The sequence below is a fragment of the Terrapene carolina genome, unplaced genomic scaffold, assembly GCF_002925995.2.
Source record: "Terrapene carolina triunguis isolate 2854851 unplaced genomic scaffold, T_m_triunguis-2.0 Scaffold174, whole genome shotgun sequence".
NCBI classification, from domain to species: Eukaryota; Metazoa; Chordata; order Testudines; family Emydidae; genus Terrapene; species Terrapene triunguis.
Window position 1 is genome coordinate 1,788,188 of NW_020664525.1, and position 22,438 is coordinate 1,810,625.

General features: G+C 42.2%; 1 protein-coding gene across 1 annotated transcript in view; it reads right to left on the reverse strand.

The window, feature by feature from the left end:
- The window catches only part of LOC113406980 (dynein regulatory complex protein 11-like), a 138,274-nt gene that overhangs the window by 9,670 nt on the left and 106,166 nt on the right, over nucleotides 1-22,438 (reverse strand). The window contains exons 14-16 of the mRNA XM_029912062.1: nucleotides 19,478-19,585; nucleotides 14,822-15,021; nucleotides 2,219-2,305 (exon numbers count right to left, since the gene is read on the reverse strand). Coding sequence (XP_029767922.1) covers nucleotides 2,219-2,305; nucleotides 14,822-15,021; nucleotides 19,478-19,585 — 395 coding nt within the window. The remainder of the gene's footprint in view (nucleotides 1-2,218; nucleotides 2,306-14,821; nucleotides 15,022-19,477; nucleotides 19,586-22,438) is intronic.

Genomic DNA, 22,438 nt, shown 5'->3' on the forward strand with positions numbered 1-22,438 from the left:
TCATTATTAAATGGCACTAATTAGGCTCCGAAATTAGCACTTAGCTGAAATAAATGGTAGAGGTTAAACTATTACTGCTGGTTAGAGTTCCTGGTTTATAGGCCGCTAATACATCCCTTCTACTGGGAAGGGTGTCTTGGCAACAGGAATTGTCAGATAATTAACCAAAAACAACAACAACAAAAAATTCTCCTCTGCTATTTCCCCTAGTCTTTGTGGTAAGTCCTAATTCAGCCATTACATTTTGAGCAATCCATTTTTGGGTCGAGGTAGTAGCTTTCTGTATTTCAATTGATCTAGAGTCAGTTACATGTAGGAATCTTATTTTTAAAATCTAAATGACTGTACTAGTGCCAACCCTCCACCCCCCAACACTGCCTACATTCGCCGCTCCAGTGTGAAGCCTAGAAAGCCATTTTGGCATTAGTGTGTCTACAGCTCCTGTTGTGTATTGGAAAATAATGTACGTCCATTGTATTGAAGGGATATATACTGAAAGCTAATAATACTCCCATTCACTTTAAAAGAAAAATTTCTGCAGCAAGAAAGGCTGTTAAGCCGGGTACCCCGGCTTTCAGCTGTCTTCCAAATCTGGATTGGAGAATGTGGGGTGTATTGTGAAGGTGCCCCAGGTTCCTGAAGAAAGATAGTGACTTTATTGCTTGCACCATTAGCAACTGGGTTACCATGACTGATTTAATACTTGACTGTCTGGCTGTCAATTCTGGGAAGGCAGGAAAGGGCTGACCCTGAAAGGAGGGCAATGGAGGCCAGTTTTATAATGGGCCTTCCACAAAATATAAGGTTTTCTATTATCACAATCTAAGCTATTGTGCCAAAATCATTGCCTGGGGAGGTGCAGAATTGGCTCTCGTTGACTGTATCCCAAGGCAGAATTTAGCTTACCAACTCCAGCTACCTTTCTGCTTTCTGCTACCTGTTTTCCTTGATTCCTCTTTCCCTATGCTGTCATTACTGTTGGGGGTTCTCTTATTGAGGCTTGCTCAGACTGCTTGTTATAGAATCCTGTAGCTGGTTCAGAATGTTGGATACAGCTTGTGCTATTTGTGTAGCAGTGGGATTAGAGACAAGTGAGCTCAGTCCTGGAGCCCATCTATTTCAATCAAGGAAATACGTGAATTTCCACTAAATGTGAACAGATCGGAGTGTAATTTATACAACTGTCCCTAGCATTGCATTTTGGAAGTTATATCAGGGCAAAACTCTGTCCTTAGATGCGCACAGACTGCTGCTAATGAAGCCAGTAGACAAAGGCTATGAACACTCAAGGCAGTATTTGTCCCACAATCTTCTTTACAATAGTAGTTGCAACCAAGATTTGAGAATTAGGGAATTATTTGCTTTCAGTATGGTATGTCAGCCACCAGAGGGCATCAATTACCACATACGCAAGTCATAAAATAAGCACTCTAAACAGCTTGTGAAATGACAGGCTAATCTAAGACAGTTAGTAGGTCATCAGTATCTTAAAAATATTGCATTTGTGTCCTGACAAAAAATACAAGCTACCTTTAAAAAAAAATAAATTAAAAAATGGTTCAGTTTGACATAGAATCGAAAGAATCAATTGTGGCTAAAGTCCTGAAAGCTTTGTGAATTGAATGAGTATTTCACATGTGACCCTGTTTGCAGTTGTACAAGTTGCTTTATATGAAACACAGTGTGTTTCCGCATGGTTTTTTTTCCTTTTCTTTACTAGTGGGAAATTGCTGATTATGGAAAGGAAAGAAAGTAATTAAAACAGGAATTCCAGGAGGTAAATAAAAATCTGTTAACTTAACTGTTTGGCCTATACTCTTGGTTTTTACAGTGCAGATTTGTCCTTGTTCCTTTATTATTGATAAATAAAGCTGAATAATTTAAGCTTGTCTTAAGTCTTAGTTTCTTCCTTTGTCTTTTTTAGGTCTCCCATTTTTCTTTCATTGTTGTTTCTCTTGCTGTGCCATCAGCACTCATGAGCACTGGACAAATTACTTTTAAATAAGGCCAGTTTAGGTGACTTCTTCAAGAGCTTGTGAGAGGTCGTGAGACTTTCTTTAAAAAAGTAAAAGTGAGGCAAGCTATTATAAAGTGAGCATTGGCAGGTCTGGTTGTAGTGGTACACGTTACACTGGGAAATGCCCCGGTTCCTTTGGGTCAGGTCTACTATGGTATGTGAAATTATTATAGGTTTAGAAATCAAACAGGAGCCCCTCACCTCTTTTTCAGACTTTGGCACTTTTTTGTAGAATGTTTTTTCTGCGTCTCCAATCCAGATGACTGAAGGCTGTAGCTGCTTAGCCACCTAGGAGAAATGAGAGGAAATATATTAAGTTAATTAAAATGGTTAAAATTTCAAACCTACCCTGCCTGCGCTTACTATTATAATGGCTATATCTCACCAAATCAATTCCCTTGGCATTGCACGAGCCTTGGATATTGGTGCACTGTGGTCCCTCCTAGTCTCTGCCTGTGGCACACAGTAGTTTAATCTCCCAAGGGCTGTACTGCTTTTGTCTAATCCAGGGATAACTGGTGGGGTAGAGTGGCCTGTGATGTGCAGGAGGTCAGAAAAGATGATCTCTAGTCCTAGCTGAACTCTGATTCTACATCCACATTTAGGTATCAAAATAGACTGTTTTCTTCCCCCAGAAGTGCTGAGTGCTTGTAGCTGCCATTGGCTTTATTGTTGAGCACTTTTTGGCCAATCGTGCCTCTTTTATTTAGGAATCTAATGTAATGGACTGAGCCATGGCTTGAAAATTTTGGCCAATATGTTTATCTCACATTAATTGCTACAATCGCTTGACTTAAATTCGATATCAAACTCCTAGTACGTTGTGGTGACGTGCTATCTATTTTATTTGTGCAACAAGAGGCCTGCACTGCAGCGTTACACGATATATTTAAGCAAAATAGGCTTATGTGAAATGTCAGCATTCACAAGAATCCTAGAATATCAGGGTTGGAAGGGACCTCAGGAGGTCATCTAGTCCAACCCCCTGCTCAAAGCAGGACCAAGCCCCAACTAAATCAATATTGCTCAGGCATGCAGGAGTGAAATCAGGCATCGCACAATTAGCAGCTTAGCTAAGAACTAAGACAATATATTAAGTTTAGGTGCGCATATTAATGTGTTTTCTACATCAAAACTTGGATGTACTATACCTCTGGCTCACAGCAGGATGGCAGCAATGCTACAGGCTTTTTCATAACTGCACTTCCTATTGCTATAGTAACCCTAGTGGTTTAGGAATTCTGCTGCCAAGTATTAATCACATTGCAGTTGTTGCTGTCCTAGCTCTGTTAGATCGCTCCGTGATGGACGTGCTGGCTGTATGAGTAAATTGTAACTAGGATTAGTTTTTCTGCCATGCTCTTGTTCCATTCCACTTCTTCAGGTGAAGCTGTTGCTACTGGAAAGGGGGATGTAAATATTAGAAGCTTGTCTGCATTGTGCTAATGTATGATTAATGACCATTCCAGGAGTTACACTCACTTGGGATGTGGGAGATCCAGGTTCAAGTCCCTGTTCCAAATAGGGTGACCAGACAGCAAATGTGAAAAATCAGGACAGGGGATGGGGGGGTAATAGGAGCCTATATAAGAAAAAGACCCAAAAATCGGGACTGTCACTATAAAATCGGGACATCCAGTCACCCTAGTTCCAAAGTAGGCAGAGGAGGGATTTGAACCAGGGGTTTCTCACATCCCAAGTGATTGCCCTAACAATCAGGCTATCAAGCACAACTCTTTTTCTTTTTTTTTCCGTGTAAAAATGTCTCATTTTCATTCTGCACTGGAACAAAAACAATTTTCAAAACCTTGAAATTTTTGTGTGTGTGATATGGAATTGTTGTTTTTCGGCCAGCCCTAGAAATAAACATTCTTTTGAAAGTACTGTTAGCTTGGGTTTAGGCATTCCAGCTGCACGAAAAAAACAACAACAGTAGAAAGTAGTTGTTAAGTGGATTTCTAAACGTATGCTTGCCCTTTCTCACTGTTGATGGTTCCAAGAGGAAGTGATGCAATTTTAGACACGCAATACTTCAGTGGAAATAATCCATCAATTCTGGAAAATGTCAAGTTTGTTATTTGACTAGAACTGTTTTAATGGAGGAAATGGAAATCTTCACTCATTTTGGAAGGCATGAGCTAAAATGTTGAGTTATAATACTGAAGATTTATTTAAAATAAAGAGACTGGATGATAAATGACTATATGTGAACTCTGCCAAAATTTCATGCGTGCAGATAGGCAGATATCTGCATCTCTATTTACCCATATGTATAATTAGGGAGATGAAGTGTGAAGAGTGATCAAATAGCATATGGAGTAAATAACTTGGATGAATGGCTAAAGGTATAAAATTATACAACAATAAGGCCACATGGTCTTATATTTCATATATTCTGGTTTCTACATTTTCACATTATATTTTGGCCACCCTGAAACTTGTGCACACACTGTCGGGATAAATTTAGAAGGCACCCTTGAAAATGTGGTCTTTATTATTTTGTAGCAGAATGGCAGATTTGGGGATGCAGGGCTCTTCTGCTGAGTCATCTTGTTATCAGACTTGTTTTTGAGACCTACAATGTAACCATTGCTGAGTCAGGCTAACAGGTAGATTCTGTTAGCTCCAATCAGGGTATAAGAGGGGTTGGGTTCTCTTTCTCAGGAGCCGAGGGAATCAAGGCTTGGGACTGAGGTCATGCATTGAAAAACCTTATGTTTGGCCAAGCTTGGGGAAGAAAACTTAGGCTGAAGTCTAAGTTGTTAAGTTACCGAGAAAGCCAAAGCTCCTTAAAGGGTTCATACAGTATATGTATATAATCTCTTCAGAGAAGTGCAGGAACTCTGCTTGCTTGCATATATTGCTTGGGGGGTTAGACTAGATGACCTTTGCGGTCCCTTCTAACCCTATAGTTGTATGATATAGCACCTTTTATCCAGAGATCCCCAAATCCTCAGCAAGCTCTACACAACTAACAAACCTTTTGTCATCTAGCACTTTATGGTCACCTCAGGGATAGCTTGTGTTCCGAAGCACAGAGGAGCTCATGGACTGCTCTTTCCATACACCCTTGAGTATAGAGCCAGGGAGACCACAGTGAATGGGAGTTTGCAGAGGGATTGTGCTTTCCCTGGGGCGGATGGTCACCTCCCTGCCCTCTACTCAGGACTGGGGCTAACTGCTACAATTTAGTCTTCTGTTAATTTAGTCTAATTATAGAATATGCACATACACATCAGCACACCCCACAGATTAGACTTTGTTGCCTGATATACAAGGGTTTTTCCATATTTCTTTCATTTAGGGGTCTGTTCTGCCATTGCTATATTTATGTGACTTCCATTAGTTGTTCAATCACATGCTGCGACGGGTCACTTCTCCCTTAATGCTTACACTAATTGCTAACGTTAATGCGAAGAGGAACTGCATGTGAACACTGAAGGGGGACTAGTCCCTTATGGGTGTTTTCGCTTTCTGAGGTAAATCAGTTGTACTAGGGCTGATAGTCAGTTCAGTCTTTCTGATACCCAGGGAAAGGTTACGGGAAAACATGTTCCATATCTGTTACCTGACATAGTGGATAATGCTCTGCAGTTCGCCATGTGGAGAACAAGGTGTGTGTGTGGGGATTTCCAAAAGCACCAGGCCGTGGTATAACTCTGTTTCCTTTGAAGTCAATAGTGAACTCCCCTTTACATCAATGGGAACAGAATTAGGCTAATGCCGAGTGCTTCTGAACATCCCCCGCTAAACATGGTATGTTGTGTATGGACACACTCACTTAAGTTGTATACAACACCCTGTTCTTTTGAGGGGTATTCTCTGGGATCCCGCTAGAGCCTTTTCCTCTAGCAAAGGCGACTCCCTCCAGATCCCCATCCCCTCAATATTGTTTCAGCAATGGGGTTGTTAGAGAGGTATGAGGCACCTATCTTTCTTCCTCAGGTGGCTCCGATGCTTAATTTGGGACCTGTACCTGTTGCAGCACTTTGCACTGCTAACTAGGCTATGGGCCCACTTTTATTCTAAATAACATTTACCTTTTTCTTCCTTTTGGCACCCCTGTTCCTCTTTTCTTAGCTTCAACAATGGGGAAATATAGCAAACTGAAAACATGGTAGTGAGTGAACCTACTTTCTACCAGCTCTTGAATAAAGCAGATACTTTAATGATCTCTGCTTTCTAATGAACAGCAATGAACTGTGAATGAACAGAGGAGTATAGCATGGAGCAGCAGAATTCCACATATATGCTAATATGACATGATCCAACACACTGCTTTTGTGCTAATAAAAAAAAAAATCAGACACCCATAATCCATTGGTATCTAATTTAAATTGTTGGCAGATACAGAGCAGACTGTATGTCCCCCTGAAAGTGCTTTATTTGAATTATCCATGGGTAGTTTGAATCCATGGATAATTAAATGCACTGTACATAATTAATTTATAATTGAAATTTTATTAGCATTGCTGCGTTCAACAATTTGTTGAAGTCACCAGCAGATGGCTCCTTAACCCTTCTAATACTGCATTATGTTAGCAACATTTGATAAAAATTGATCTTCACTGTAGTTTCAGCTATTAATCTGATGTACATTTATGACAAAAATGTTCTTTTGCTATAACTCTTGCTCCTTCTGTCCATCTCCATTAATCGAAAGTGCATACAATCTGCATGTGCTGATCTGACTTTGTGTTTTTCACGGCAAATTCTCTTGCATGTGTCCAATAAGGACTAGGTTATCCTGCATTTCTGAATTAAAGCAGAACAGAAAGTAACTACTAAGTGGATTTTGTTGGGTATAATGGGTGATAACCACCATGGTTCTGCTGCTCCATGGTTCTGTTGTCAACATTTTGTCTTAGAGCTATTATTTCAGTTACTCTCCAGACTGCTTTGGTTCATGTTTGGAAGGAACAATATAACTGCAACTGTAAGAAACTTATGCTAAAATTTTCAAACTTGGGTGCCTATAAATTAAGCACTTAATGCCACACATGGGCTCCCAAATAAACGGCCTGATTTTCAGAGTTGCTGAGTATGTACAGCTCCTCTGAGCTCAAAGATTCCAGCCTTAATTTAAAATGAAAGAATAAAGTTAAGTTTCTGCAGAAATTGATGGGTCACTGAAAATCGGCTCAGTCCAGCCCCATATATTGATAGCACAAGCCTAGATAAAGCACTTGTGAGATCAAACTGATGAAAATCAGAAATGAATATTTGGTCCCAAATGTGTGAGGTTGACTAGAACAAGTACCAAGTAGAACAAGACGTCAGTAAGAATGTGGAAAACATAAAATCGAGTTCCTTTAACAGATATTGGTTTTATAGAGAATATATTTTGGCTTGCTATAGAGACAGTGTAATAATAAAATCCTCTAACAGATTGACTTTTATTACATTTTAACTTTAGGAGATAAAACAACAAAAATCTGCTCCTTTCCTTTGAAATGATATTATACGTTTATTTTATTTGATATTTGGCAATATTCATCCTTTCATGAATATAACCTTCTCACAGGTTTTCCTTTTAGGCAGGTTTCATTGCACCATGCATAAGAGATTACACCTTCTGACCGTTGGAATAAAAGTCTGATCAGTATTTCAATCACAGTAGGGAAATATTTCACAGCAGCGAAATGTTTAATAAAATGGGCTTTCTATCAACATTTTCGGGTAACTTCTTATTGATCTTTTTCAGATTTCAGAAAGACACAACACAAATGGTCTGAAAGGACTGATTTATCTTTGTCTCTGGCTTTGGTAAATTCCATAACCAATACCTTCGTTACTCAATCTTCCAATAGTGATGCTGTTTGAAATAGAATGCAGTATGTTTCAACAAAAGGAGCAGTATTGTGTCCCTATGTGGCTTTGTGTTTGAACTAAGTTGCTTACACACACACACACACACACACACACACAGCCATTATTTTCTCCTGGCCACTTCTTTTCCAACCCTTTAGTCTGATCAGTACTGTACCAGTAGCCCTTTCCCATCTGTGGTCCTTGTACGATGCCTTTTCTGTGTGTTGCTGCTGCCCTGGGAAAGATGTTAGGTGACGTGTGTCTGTACTTGTGATTAATCTGATTGCTGTCCTCTTCAGTGTTGTTGCAATGCCAGTTATATTTTTTGCCTCAGAGTTGTGGCTTACAAACTACCTACAGTTTTATACCTCCATGCCCGAGAGATTTATGTCTTATAGCTTTTTCCCTTGCTCGTCTCTGGATTTGCTGCTAGCATTTCTAGGCTGCCTTCACTAACCTTTTATTTTGTCAGATAAATCAGACTATTATTTCTCCCATAGAAAACGTTGTATAAGGTACAGTTTGCTGAAGCGCTACTCATATATTTAAAAAGCATCAGTGGAAGCAACTGAGGCCCAACTCAGCTGGCATAAACTGACAGAGTTCCATTGACTTAAGTCAGACACAGTGTATGGAAAATAGTTATATGCAAAATACTCCAATGTATGTTGGTTTCTATGTGAAGCAGTGGCGCCGGAACCTGTGTGTGTGTGTGGCAGTGGGACATGGCTGGTCTGCTTTTTGCTGGGGCAGACCCCAGCCCCTTCCCCTCCTCTTCCCTCTGAGGCCCCACCCCCTGGCCAGGCCAGCATGGAGCCCGGCCGGGGAGGGGAACACGGGCAGTTGTGGGAGCCATACTCGCAGACCCTCCACCTGCCCGTGGTGCGGGAAGAGAGGGGGGGCACTGAGAGCAGCCCCTGGCTGTCTGTGACTCCGCACCGGCTCACCACAGCTGCCCACGCGGCTCTATCCCCAACCCGGCTCCAGATGGGGAGGAGGGCCTCAGAGCCGCAGCCTGGCCATGGTAAGAGCCATGTGGACAGCTGTGAGGCCTCAGGGGGGTGGGACCCCTGGTTCCCCACTTATGGGAAGGATCCAGCACCCTTGACGTGAGGAATCAGATTCATTTCAGGCACTACTGGGACAATATCAGATGGAGACCCTTCCTCTATACTCTGAAACAGATCACTGTGCTATATGACTTCTTTGTGAGAACACGCGTACTTATTTTTTTGACACTCACAGCTTCCTTTAGTAATTTTGCTGTTAAATATTAATCACTCATATGTTTTTCAGGAAAGACAGAGTGAAATTTCAGTGTTTTCCCACTAAGGTAAATTAGGTCATTTCCTCTAAATTACATTAAAAGTGACAATTTTTAATAACTTGAGTCCCTTTTTTGTCAGAGCTGGTTTGTATCTTGCAACAGAGCCCTCCCAAAAATAATTATATGAAAAAAGGATTTGGATTTTTGCATCTGAAACAAATTAAAGTCTCATTTTTTCCAACGTTGTTCTCTTGCTTAAGGTGTCTCCCGTGAAATGACTGCCATCAGTTCAATTATGGATAGAAAGTTTCCTAATGGTCATTTAATGCTCTCTAGAGTTTAATTTAGTTACCAAAACTCTTTTGTTTGTTGAAGTGATTGGTAATCAAGAGTTCTAGGTTACTTCACCTTCATCATTAGGCACCATAAATCCATATTTAGTAAATCTCATGGTTTAGTAATGGATCATATAATAACATGAGAAATAACTATTGCAATGTTTCCTGTAATTTACTTACAATTATAAGTACACAATCTTTATTTTGTTCGGCTCACTATAAATAAGTATCTTTGTCAATACAAATGCCTTCTATGCCAGTCTGACTAGGGTAACAGTTGCTGTTGCGTGCAAAATTTATAATTGAAACTATCTGTTATTGAGACCTGTGAATCTACACACAAAGAAAAATGTAACGAAGTGAACTATTATGTGTCAGACAGTGAAATTCAGAGAGCTGTGAATATAAATGCCACATGTATGCTGCAATATACAGAAGTCTTTTATGTCAAGAATTATAGTGTGCATATACTCTTGCAGCGATCAGATACGTTACCTGTGCATATACGTGCAGTGCTCAGATACTAGTCTATCATGGAGAGGAAGAAACCTTTGGTGGGAACAAATAAGCTTCCCTCCTCATGTGTTGTGAATGTGTGCGGCGAACAGAGGACAGGCAAACAGAGGGAGTTTGCCTGGGAGTTCACTTGGGGGAAGTTCCCACAGAGTGTTTTTGCCTTTCAGGCTTCTGTGAGCAGTAAATGCAACATCTGAAGAGGCTCTTAGAAGGAAGACAATATGGATAGTGAGCGATCAGCTGTTGTGACCTGCACGGGATGTGCCATGTTTGTCTTTCTCCCAGAGAACAGAAGCGACTTCGTCTCTACGAAGTGCAAACTGGTCTCCATATTGGAAGACAAGGTTAAAGGACTAGAGACCCAAGTATCAATCCTGCATTGCATCAGAGAAAATAAAGATTTTTCTGGATAGAAGTCAGCGTTTGGTACTGCAGGCACAGCATGCTGAAGAATCAGAGAGGGCAGTGCAGAACAGGGAAGAAAATTGGCAGCATGTGACCTCCAGAAGAAGAAAGAGGAGAACCCATGTACCCCCAATGCAGATAGAGGTAAGAAACTGTTTTCAGGCTTTCTGCACAGGTATTATGTCAGAGAATGGTTTGGAAGAGTCATCTGAGGGAAGAGATCAGAAGGAGACCCCATCGACCGGAAGGTATGGGATGCATTGTCCTAGGGATGGGGGTTCCATGACCACCACTCCCAACAGGAGGAGAAGGATTGCTAGGAAGAGATGGAATCCACCTACCGAAGAGAGGAAAGAGCATCTTCGCAGGCAGGCTTGCTAACCTAGTGAGGAGGGCTTTAAACTAGGTTTGCTGGGGGATGGTGACCTAAGCCCCGAGGTAAGTGAGGAAGTGGGATACTGGGAGGAAACACAAGGAGGAGGGTGCAACAGGGAAGGCCTCCTGATCCATACTGAGAAAGTAGGGCAATCAGCTAGTTATCTTAGGTGCATGTGCACAAATGCAAGAAGCCTGGGAAACAAGCAGGAAGAATTGGAAGTCCTGGCAGTCAAGGAACTATGATGTGATTGAAATAACAGAGACTAGGTGGGGTGACTCACATGACTGGAGCACTGTCATGGATGGGTATAAACTGTTCAGGAAGGACAGGCAGGGGAGAAAAGGTGGAGGAGTTGCACTGTATATAAGAGAGCAATATGATTGCTTAGAGCTCCAGTATGAAACTGGAGAAAAGCCTGTTGAGAGTCTTTGGGTTAAGTTTAGAGGTGAGAGCAACAAGGGTGATGTGGTGGGCATCTGCTTTAGACCACCAGACCAGGAGAATGAGGTAGACAAGGCTTTCTTTGGACAACTAACAGAAGTTTCCAGATCACAGGCCCTGGTTCTTCTGGGGGACTTCAATCCTCCTGACATCTGCTGGGAGAGCAATACAGCAGTGCACAGACAATCCAGGAAGTTTTTGGAGTGTGTTGGGGACAACTTCCTGGTGCAAGTGCTGGAGGAACCAACTAGGGGTATGCTCCTTTTGACCTGCTGCTCACAAACAGGGAAGAATTGGCAGGGGAAGTAGAAGTGGGTGGCAACCTGGGCAGCAGTGACCACGAGATGGTTGAATTCAGGATCCTGACAAAAGGAAGAAAGGAGAGCAGCAGAATACGGACCCTGGTCTTCAGAAAAGCAGACTTTGACTTTTAGGGTACTGATGGGCAGGATTCCCTGGGAGGCTAATATGAGGGGGAAAGGAGTCCAGGAGAGCTGGCTGTATTTTAAAGAAGCCTTATTGAGGGTGCAGGAACAAACCATCCTGGTGTGCAGAAAGAATAGCAAATATGGCAGGCAACCAGCTTGGTTTAACGGAGAAATCTCTGGTGAGCTTAAACACAAAAAGGAAGCTTACAAGAAGTGGAAACTTGGACAGATGACTAGGGAGGAGTATAAATATATTGCTCGAGTACGCAGGGTTGTAATCAGGAATGCCAAAGCACAATGGGAGTTGCAGCTAGCAAGGGATGCAAAGGGTAACAAGAAGGGTTTCTAGAGGTATGTTAGCAACAAGAAGGTCAGGGAAAGTGTGGGACCCTTACTGAATGGGGGAGACAACCTAGTGACAGATGATGTGGAAAAAGCTGAAGTACTCAATGCTCTTTTTGCCTTGGTCTTCACAGACAAGGTCAACTCCCAGATGGTTGCACTGGGCAGCACAATATGGGGAAGAGGTGAGCAGCCCTCATTAGTGAAAGAGCAGGTTAAGGACTGTTTAGAAAAGCTGGATGTATACAAGTCCATGGGACCAGATCTAATGCATCCAAGGGTGCTGAAGGAGTTGGCTGATGTGATTGCAGAGTCATTGGCCATTATCTTTGAAAACTCATGGCGATCGGGGGAGGTCCCGGATGATTGGAAAAAGGCAAATATAGTGCTCATCATTTTAAAAAAAAAATGGGAAGAAGGAGAATCCAGGGAACTACAGACTCACCTCAGTCCCTGGAAAAATCATGGAGCAGGTCCTCAAGGAATCCATTTTGAAGCACTTGGAGGTGAGGAAGGTGATCAGAAACAGTCAACATGGATTCACCAAGGGCAACTGATGCCTGACCAACCTGATTGCCTTCTATGATGAGATAACTGTCTCTGTGGATATGGGGAAAGCGGTGGACGTGATATACCTTGACTTCAGCCAAGCTTTCGATACAGTCTCCCACAGTATTCTTGCCAGCAAGTTAAAGAAGTATGGATTGGATGAATGGATTATATGGTGGATAGAAAACTGGCAAGATCGTCGGGTTCAACGGGTAGTGATCAACATCTCGATGTCTAATTGGCAGCCGATATCAAGTGGAGTGCCCCAAGGGTCGGTCCTGGGGCTGGTTTTGTTCAACATCTTCATTAATGATCTGGATGATGGGATGGATTGCACCTGCAGCAAGTTCGCGGATGACACTAAGCTGGGGGGAGAGGTAGATATGCTGGAGGGTAGGGATAGGGGTCTAGAATGACCTAGACAAATTGGAGGATTGGGCTAAAAGAAATCTGATGAGGTTGAACAAGGACAAGTGCAGAGTCCTGCACTGAGGATGGAAGAATCCCATGCACTGCTACAGGCTGGGGACCGACTGGCTAAGCGGCAGTTCTGCAGAAAAGGACCTAGGGGTTACAGTGGATGAGAAGCTGGATATGAGTTAACAGTGTGCCCTTGTTGCCAAGAAGGCTAACGGCATATTGGGCTGCATTGGTAGGAGCATTGACAGCAGATCGAGGGAAGTGATTATTCCCCTCTATTCGGCACTGGTGAGGCCACATCTGGAGTATTGAGTCCAGTTTTGGGCCCCAGAAAGGATGTGAACAAATTGGAGAGAGTCCAGCGGAGGGCAATAAAAATGATTAGGGGTCTGGGGCACATGACTTATGAGGAGAGGCTGAGGGAACTGCGTTTATTTAGTCTGCAGAAGAGAAGAGTGAAGGGGGATTTGATAGCAGTCTTCAACTACCTGAAGGGGGGTTCCAAACAGGATGGATCTAGACTGTTCTCAATGGTGGCAGATGACAGAACAAGGAGCAATGGTCTCAAGTTGCAGTGGGGAAGGTTTAGGTTGGATATTAGGAAAAACTATTTCACTAGGAGGGTGGTGAAGCACTGGAATGGGTTACCTAGGGAGGTGGTGGAATCTCCATCCTTAGAGGTTTTTAAGGCCTGGCTTGACAAAGTCCTGGCTGGGATGATTTAATTGGGGTTGGTCCTGCTTTGAGCAGGGGGTTGGATTAGATGACCTCCTGAGGTATCTTTCAACCCTAATCTTTTATGATTCTATGATTGTTTCCTTCCTGGAGAAAAGGATTCTGAATCCATAATCTCTTCTGGGGATTCTGTCACTGGGAAAGAGAGATCTTATTTGTTTTTTTGTCTCAATTTTAAAGGATTCCTCCTCGGACTGTAGTCCTACACCCTTTCTCATCAGAAATGTGAAGATCATGGAATAAGGAAGAAATTGGGCCCTGACTATGTCCATAAGTAAGGGTTCTGGATATGTTCATAATTAATATACATGGTTTCATTTCCAAGCCCATCATATATTATCTTACATTTTTGTTCCTGTAATTCTAAGCTAGAATTCCTTTTTTCAAAATGACGACTACAGCTAACCAGACAGCTGTGTAGCAGAGAGCCACTCGTAGTGACTCCTGTGCAAGAAATATACACCCAACAATAGCTAGCATTATTTGACTACATGTTGCATCTCAAATAAATATTCCTGATTGAAGGAAACAGAAACACAGAACAAAATTTTGTTTTATATAATGCTTTTCATACTCAAGGTAATTCAAAGATCATTCAAGTGGTGACATGGAAAAACCTTCTTACACCAAGTGATTTCCCTTGGGGCATTAAATCCTCCACAGTGGTGAACGTATTGGTTGTCAGAACATTGTTTTAAGGAAATTTGAAAGCCATAAGGGAGTTTCAAATCTGGGATGTGATTTGTTTTGACCTTGGACAGTTGTGCCACCTTTTTGGTGTACTCTGACTCTGGTTCTTGGCTTTATTTTAAACCCAGAGCAACTGGCTTGTTGAAGATCTACTCTTTGAAGTTGAGAAAATGGGCATAAGGTGATTTATCATCCACAAGGGGAAGTGGAATGAAATGTGGACATTTCAAGGGCATCATACACTCTTACCTATTATAGATTCATGGATTTTAAGGCCAGAAGGGACCACTGGATCTCCTAGTTGGACCTAATATAAAATGCAAGCCATCTAATATCACCCAGTTGCCCCTGGATTGAGCCCAGTATTTGAAAAGTGGAACTTATTTAAAAGAAAGTAGGATATGATTCCACAGGAGTTTTAAGAGAAGAAATAAAAAAGCACACAACAGACTAGTGAGAATCAGCTGTCAAAAAATACAGTACCTTGAACACCATGTGGAGCATCATTTGCAGACCACTCTTGCCTGGGTATTTCCCAGCAATGTTAGAGGCAGACAAGTTGAAGAGATTGGCTCCTGTTTCTGTGCAGAGGGCATGCACCAGCATTTTCTTTCCTACTCCTGTGGGCCCAGCTAGCAACAGGGCTTTCACCAAAGGAGCCTTCTCATGTACTGCTTGAGAACCTATAAAAAGTAATAAGGCACTATTATTGCTTTCATTTACGTCTGCCATAAATGTAATGGTGAATGATTCTTCAGTTTTTCTTCCTGATAAATATTTCATAATGTGAACTCTTCATCTCACTAACGTAGAGCAAGTGGTGTAGAATTCACTTTACAGCTGTAGAATATGTTAGCCTTTGTTCGTGGCAGGAAAACCAATAGTACTGAACTTCTTTTAATTGTGACTTTCAGCAAAATTCTTCTCAGGTCCAGGGCCAGCGTTTCACTTTGCTTAATATTGGATATGGGCATTGAAATGAAATGAAATGAAAATGAGACACATAGTTACATGCAGAAGACAAGCCTGACACTATGCACAGTACACATCTGCCTTCAATTACACCGAACTGTTAACTGACTGCCTGTTGGCTGTCAGGCAGATGTATGGTTGTAGGTATACCTGTGGTCTAATTTAAAAGAGGAGACAAACATTCTACCTCAGAGCTGTTCCCCACTTCATAATTGGAAAGGGGAGGAAATTCCTGTCATATGTTACAATAGCAGAATCTGTTATCTGCGCCAAAAATGACACTTTCCAACTTCCATAAGAAAACAAACTAATTGGAGTATTTTCCTGATGAGCGATCGTCTGTAATTTAAAACCAGATGTCACCCGTCTTTCTTTTGCCCCTTTCTTCTCTCGCTACCCTTTTTTTGGAAATTTTTCTCTTTATATATTTCTGCTTTTAGTAAGTGTGGGAGAGTCTGATCCCTTGATTGTAGGAATGGAATGTAGCTGACTGAGCTGGGCAATGACAGCACCCGGGAGTGGGATTGCTGTGCGTGTTAAGTCATGTCATTCTCCAACACGGAAAGATTAAGCCCTATCTAGAACTCTGCTACTTCATTTATGAGTAGAGGCATGGCATATACCCATTTAGTGGCTAATCTGCTTTCTGTTCTCTGCTTTTTTTGGTTGAGACAGTGCAGATGCTGGGTTCCTCCTCTTCACTTGCTCTGACAGGGAGGATGATGACCAATCACCATCCAAGATTTCACTGCTCTCTACGGCTCTCTCCTTTGCTTCTCCAGTTTAAGCTCTTCTGATCTGAAAGAAATGAGGTTGCCTGTTCTACCTTGATAGTTGGATCAGTGAGTATTGTTGAAGCCTGGGCTTGGAAAGCCAAATGGGGATGGTGTCTGCACTGTCCTAACAGAGCCACAGAAAGCAATTTAGCAGGGAAGGGGCAACGTCACACGCTTTTTTGTGGCTCTGGCTGTGACTGCACAAATTGGGTTTTGTATAGTGGCATCCTATGGAAAGCCACCCTAGAGAGGGAGGAGGAGAGACAGAAGCCTGACTGAAAAGAGGGAGCCTGAGGTAATGAAAAGGAAGGGCCAAGCACCTCTGACTCTTTCACAGATTCCAATTTCAAAGGCTGGTAGCCACCCCAGACACTTCTTTGAGGAGAATCTCTACTCGAGGTGAGCTTCTCTCCCTTCTAAGCAAGCTGAGCAGCTGTTTTCTGCTGCACTTCTGGACATTGTTTCAGCTACTGCTTTGCTCCACTGACTGATCGGCGATTTCCTCAGCGAGAGAAGGAAAAAGTGCTTAATGCTCCAATGAGAAAGTGCTGCTGCAAGAGGTGCAGGTGAGATTTCTTCCCTCATTGAGAGCCAGATGGTACAAGATGCGATGGAACAGAGGTTATCTTCCTCTGCATTGCTCATTGCTCTTAGTGAGGGAGGGATTGGAGAAAGGAGGCGTAGAGAGTTGGTAAATGCTGAATGCTAGTTGCCATTATGCCTGTCAGTGAGGAGGCAGGACCCAGCATCTGTGCTGTCATGGACAAAGCCACAAAAATATTTAGTATCTTATGGTCAGCATCCCTCATAATAGAATTTGGACAGTAGACAGTAAACTTAACTGCAAACATATAAATTGCCTCTCCCTTGATGGTCCAATAAAATCAGTGCCTTTTACTCGCCACATAAAAACATGCCCTTATCTTGATGTAGAGATTACCACTCCAAAGTAACTTGAACAGTTCTGCCTCTCATCACATGCTGAGGGTTTTCAAACTTTCTGTCTGCCAGCTAATTGGTAGGGGGAAAAAGTCCAGAAGGTTAAAACCCCCTTGCGGGAGCTTTGCCAGTTCTGGAAAAGTTCTATTCCAGGTACTGAGAGCAAGAGAAACTCCAACTCCTACAACCACTACAGAAGGAGGGGCGACTGTTTAGCTAACAATGCTATTAAAAGTGAAAACAAACCCATCCATCAATGTGTTAATGACTTAAAGTAGCCAAATAAATTACAGTGAACAAAGTATTAAGATGAATGCCATCGTAAGCCTTTATTCCAGCACCATGAACCATGCAGTGAAGTTACCAACCTCTCAAGTTATATGAATATTTTTGGTCATTTCATACCAATTTATTACTATTATACATTGATTATAATGGAGCAATAGAAACCCCTCTAGAGAAATGTAACTTCCATTAAAAAGTCTCCTTTCAACTGCTTATAATTTTCTGATTCCTTTTGGGCTGAAATTTTCTCTATCAGGTGAATATTTTTGGGAAAGCTTTCTCTCTCTCTCTCTCTCTCTCTATATCTATATACACAATGATTAACTACGGTAGTTCTGAGGCCAGTTAAGTAAAATGTCATCCATTAAATACCACCCAAAGGTGAAATAATTCCTGAGACTTTTTGGCTTCAGGCAAAATATATATATATATAATATAACATACATTTGCTATTACAAGTACAGTCTATACTTTTACTGGTTGAGGGTATTTTTCCTCTTTCACAGTTTCTCTCCAATTAATGGGAGGAGGTTTATGGGCCCCTCTTACCTTGGCAGGAGCAGTCTTTGGGCTTGATTATCCTAGAAAATTAGGTTAAAACATGACCTTGCAGTGTAGACAGGGATGTCATGTTTATCTTAAACCTATGGGTCTAGTAGAGTTAACCAATGACCAGCTGACGTGGTCTTAAAATGAAGGTCCCTGTCTATGCTGACTGCAAAGTTCCATTTAACGTAATGTTGGAACTCAGCCTTGAGGAGTCAAATTAACTAATACAATCTAACTTGCTACGGAAGGACAAGCCCTTTGAGGGAAAGCTCTCGCTCCCTCCTTTCCAAATTCCCATTGTTGTAGGGTGGGAAGAGTCTTCTGTATGGTGCAGCCTGCTCCCCTTGGTGCACTCTGCCCACCCTGTGTGCCCGTGCAGAGGGGGCTGGCACCATGGAATGCACACAGTGTGTTCCAGTGTGTACAGCGAGAGCAGCCTGAGCGCAAGGATTGCATTTGTCCCTGGTCTTTATTAAAGGCACACACAAGGGAGGGGAGGGGAAGGGAAGAGAAGGCTCCCTGCTCCCCTCCATCCCAACACTAAGGCCTGGTCCACACTAACCCCCCAATTCGAACTAAGGTACGCAAATTCAGCTACGTTAATAACGTAGCTGAATTCGACATACCTTAGTTCGAACTTACCGCGGTTCAGACGCGGTCCACACGCGGCAGGCAGGCTCCCCGTCGACTCCGCGGTACTCCTCTCGCTGAGCTGGAGTACCGCAGTCGACGGCGAGCACTTCCTGGTTCGACTTATCGCGTCCAGACCAGACGCGATAAGTCGAACCCGGAACTTCGATCCCCAGCCGCCGAACTAGCGGCTGGGTGTAGACCAGCCCTAAAACGAGCCAGGGACATTCTGGCCTGAGGTGGAACAAGTGGACTGAGTGGCAGAGAATGAGGCTACATAGGACTGAGTTGGCTGGCTGAGGACTTGCCTGTCCTCTGACAGAGGTCTCCCAAAAGTGGAAACATTATGAAAGAAAATTATAAATAGCACATGCAAAGCCCCTTTATGTAGTAAGTGCCTGTATTCCCCATGGTTGGCCTACAGTCATCCTGTCAGTCTTGAGAAAAATATTGGGGCAGACAGTATGTTTTAAAAAAACCCAACTAAGTCTTGTTTCATATTAATAGTGGCTGGCATTTAAAAGTACAAGGACATTTAAAAGTGCTCTCTTTCAGCTATCTGGAATCTACTCAGACTAATTCCTTAACTGCTCACCTTGTTTGGTGCCAAGTAACATTAGCCAGCTTGTAAAAGGTAAATTGCAACCTTAGCCCTTCCCTTAACTTGATTGATTTTAATCACTGGAGCTTGTTTTAGCTATTATCTTTCCCATGTGATTTCCTTTATGTGCTGCCATTCACAAACTGTTAAAATGCAAACAGAGATGGCAAAGAAATGCAATACCTGACAATAGCATGTGCATGCTCTTTTATACACTATTAAAATGATATGGCCTTCACTCAGAACACTTAATTGAAAAACAATTATACTGCAAAATGCTTTAGACTACAATCAATCAAGCACTGTCAAAGCTAGTAAAAATGTATGTTACTGGCAGGAAGCAAACCATCATATTCTGCCCTTTAGTAATTTTTGCTGTGCTCTTACCTAATGGCAATATTCCATACAGTGCTATTAGCTGTCTGACATCTGTGAGAGAGGGCATTGGCTCTATATCTACCTGACGAAGCGTAGTCCCCAGATAGCTGTACTCGCCTGCAGGGAGGAAGCATGGGCTTAATAAATGTGACACTGTATTGTTATAAAGTGCATAATTCAAATAATGAAAAACTACCACGGAATACAAATTTTGTATGCTCTCAGCAAACCCAGTTCTGCCATGGGAAAGGGACTCAGGTAGGGGAATGTTGCCATGGAATACAGGCCTAGAAGGAAAATGAAGTTAAGCAAACATTCCTGTGCTGACTCTCCCTACTAAGCAGGTTGTGGAGGGCATGCAGCAGAGAAATAAGTCTTAAATAACCTTTTAAAGAAACTTTGTGGTTCACAAAAGAATCATTACTGACACCATAAATCATATCAATAGAGAATTTGGGGAGTTGAGATGTCATATTTTTGGAATCACCAATGAACCAAGATATATCTAAGGGATTTCAAAGAGGGAAAAATATATTGTTTAAAAGGTTGCTTAATTTTTTTTTCTGAATGTTGCCTGCCTTCATTATTCCCACCACATCTCAGTTAGTGGGGACACTCAGCACAGCAGTCTGTGTTCAGTTCAATGTTTGTTTTTTGCATTACACTTCACCTTTTTTATTTAAACTTAGCACTGCTGCAGACTGAAGCAGTCTAAAACGAGAGTCCTGCTTCATCTCGTTAGAGAGCTGTAATCACATATAGGACATAGTGGGACAAAGATCCAGAAGGATGGGCCACAAGCAAGAAAATTAAGGCTATGTCTATGCTGGATCTGGAGGGGTAACTTCCAGCTTGAGTAGATGCATGTTAGCTTGCAAAAAATAGCAGTGTAGCGATGGGATGGGCTAGCCGCACCAAATACATACCTAGGGTTTCAGACAAGATTGTACTCGTGAAGCTAAGACTACACTGCAAGCTGGAAATTTCACCTCCAGCTCCAGTGCAGACATACACTAATAGTGCAGGAAAAATACATTTCAGAAGGATTCATTTCTTTAGCATAAAATAACATGTTCTGTAACTAATACTATTTTGTATTTTGATGATGATAACTTACAAATAGGAAGGAAGAACATCCAGCTTATCTGGGATAGATGTAAAATTAGGTATAAAATGAGAGAGAGTTGAGAGATACAGTCATAGTTTGGGCAAGGAGATGGACAAGCACTGGCATAGCCTCTCCTCCCCCTTTGAGGGTAAAATTCATTTCAGGTTTTATCTTTTATTTAAGGAGAAATCAAAAGAACTAGCCAGAAATTAATCTTCAGAGATTTAATTAGAAGGCATCAAAGGGTTTAATTGCAACTGGCCATAAATCATGATGGATAGTCTCTGACTAATTTAGATAAGGTCACCAAGAAAATTAGTTCAGCAATGTCGGTTTGTCATAGGGATGGACGTTTCAGTACCTTTACTCACTGTGTGGCTTCTGCCCTTTGTCTTCTCCCCCAGAACCGTGAGTGAGTGAGCAACCTTTCTAGGATTTCAGGACTCAGGGCTGAAGGGCACGCATTTATTTCTCTATGGGCTATAACTCTAACCTTGTAACTTTAAATGTTGCTTTTGATTTGATATCAAGCCAAAAATTTTAGGCCTCGCTCCTGGGAAATGCTAAGTACCATTTGTATCACTCTAGCAGTGCAAGTGGGACTTACAGCTGCCCTAAATGGAAAGCTGAAATTCCCTGAACATGAGAGAATCTTCTGCTGGGGCAGGGCTGGCTTTGACAGCTCTATGCCTCCCCCCTGCCTACCCAGAGTAGGGGCTGTGTGGGGATGTGCTGGCTATGAGCACTCTGTATTACAGTGATCCCCCACCCAGTGTAGTGGCTCCTAGTAGGTCAGTGCTGCTTTTATGTAACTTAGAGCAGCCCTGAGGCTACCCTAAACTATGACAGGAGCCAAACTGACTCCTGACAGCTTCAGGATCAAGGGATTACAAAGATGGCTCAAAGCCATCATTGCCCCCCTACCCACCTCTCCAGTTGGTGCGCTTGAGGTTTTGGTGCTGAGTGTTTTATTAAAATTGTGAGGGGATGTTTTGATTTTTCCAAAATTCGACAATGTTACCAGCCACTAACTATCCTGTTGGCCAAGATGGTCTTTCAAAGTGTCTGTGATTGAAATGTCTGTCAGCCATAAACGACCTTGGGAAGGACAGCTGGTAGTGGTTGGGCGAGTGCAATAATAATGAAAAGCTTCCATTACTACTCTCAGCACTCTATGCTCTTTAATGAGTATGCAGTGACTAGAATACCAATACCAGCTCATTCTCTAGAGTGGCCAAGGACTCTGTTGGCAATAAATGCTGCTTTTAACAGTTTATAAAAACATGGCACTTGCAGCTGATATGAGAGACTCCAGATTTTCCTGCTTAGATCTATACCATATTACTGGCCAGATGCACTGTACGTGCTAGGTACTGACAAGCTCTTTAATTGTGGTCCTTTAAATTAGTGGGTTCTTCCCCTGATATATTGCAGCTTGTTCAGTTTTAGGGAATGGCCCAAAACAATCAGAGAGCGTATCAAGCCACGGTGCAACCTGTGAGATTGCATTTCTTCTCTGAACACTAGCCCCACTGCACTCAGATCTTTCTATGGTGCTTTACCTTGAGGTTTTCTATCCGTGTATGTGAGGCTGTATAATATTGGTGACTATTTAATTTTCTGGAAAATATTTTGGACACACAAGGTCGCTATGCCCTCAGGTTCCATTGTCTTGCCAATATTGCCTGCAGCTGCTTGAATGGTAACTGACATCTGACAGCTACTTGTGACAGCCTAAAATTCAGAATTTTCAAAGGTGGGTATATAAAGCAAGTGCTTACCTCCATAGCTAGGCACTTCAACAGTACAAATTGTGGGTACTGAACACCTCTGAAAATCAGGCTTCTTTTGATTTGGGTGCC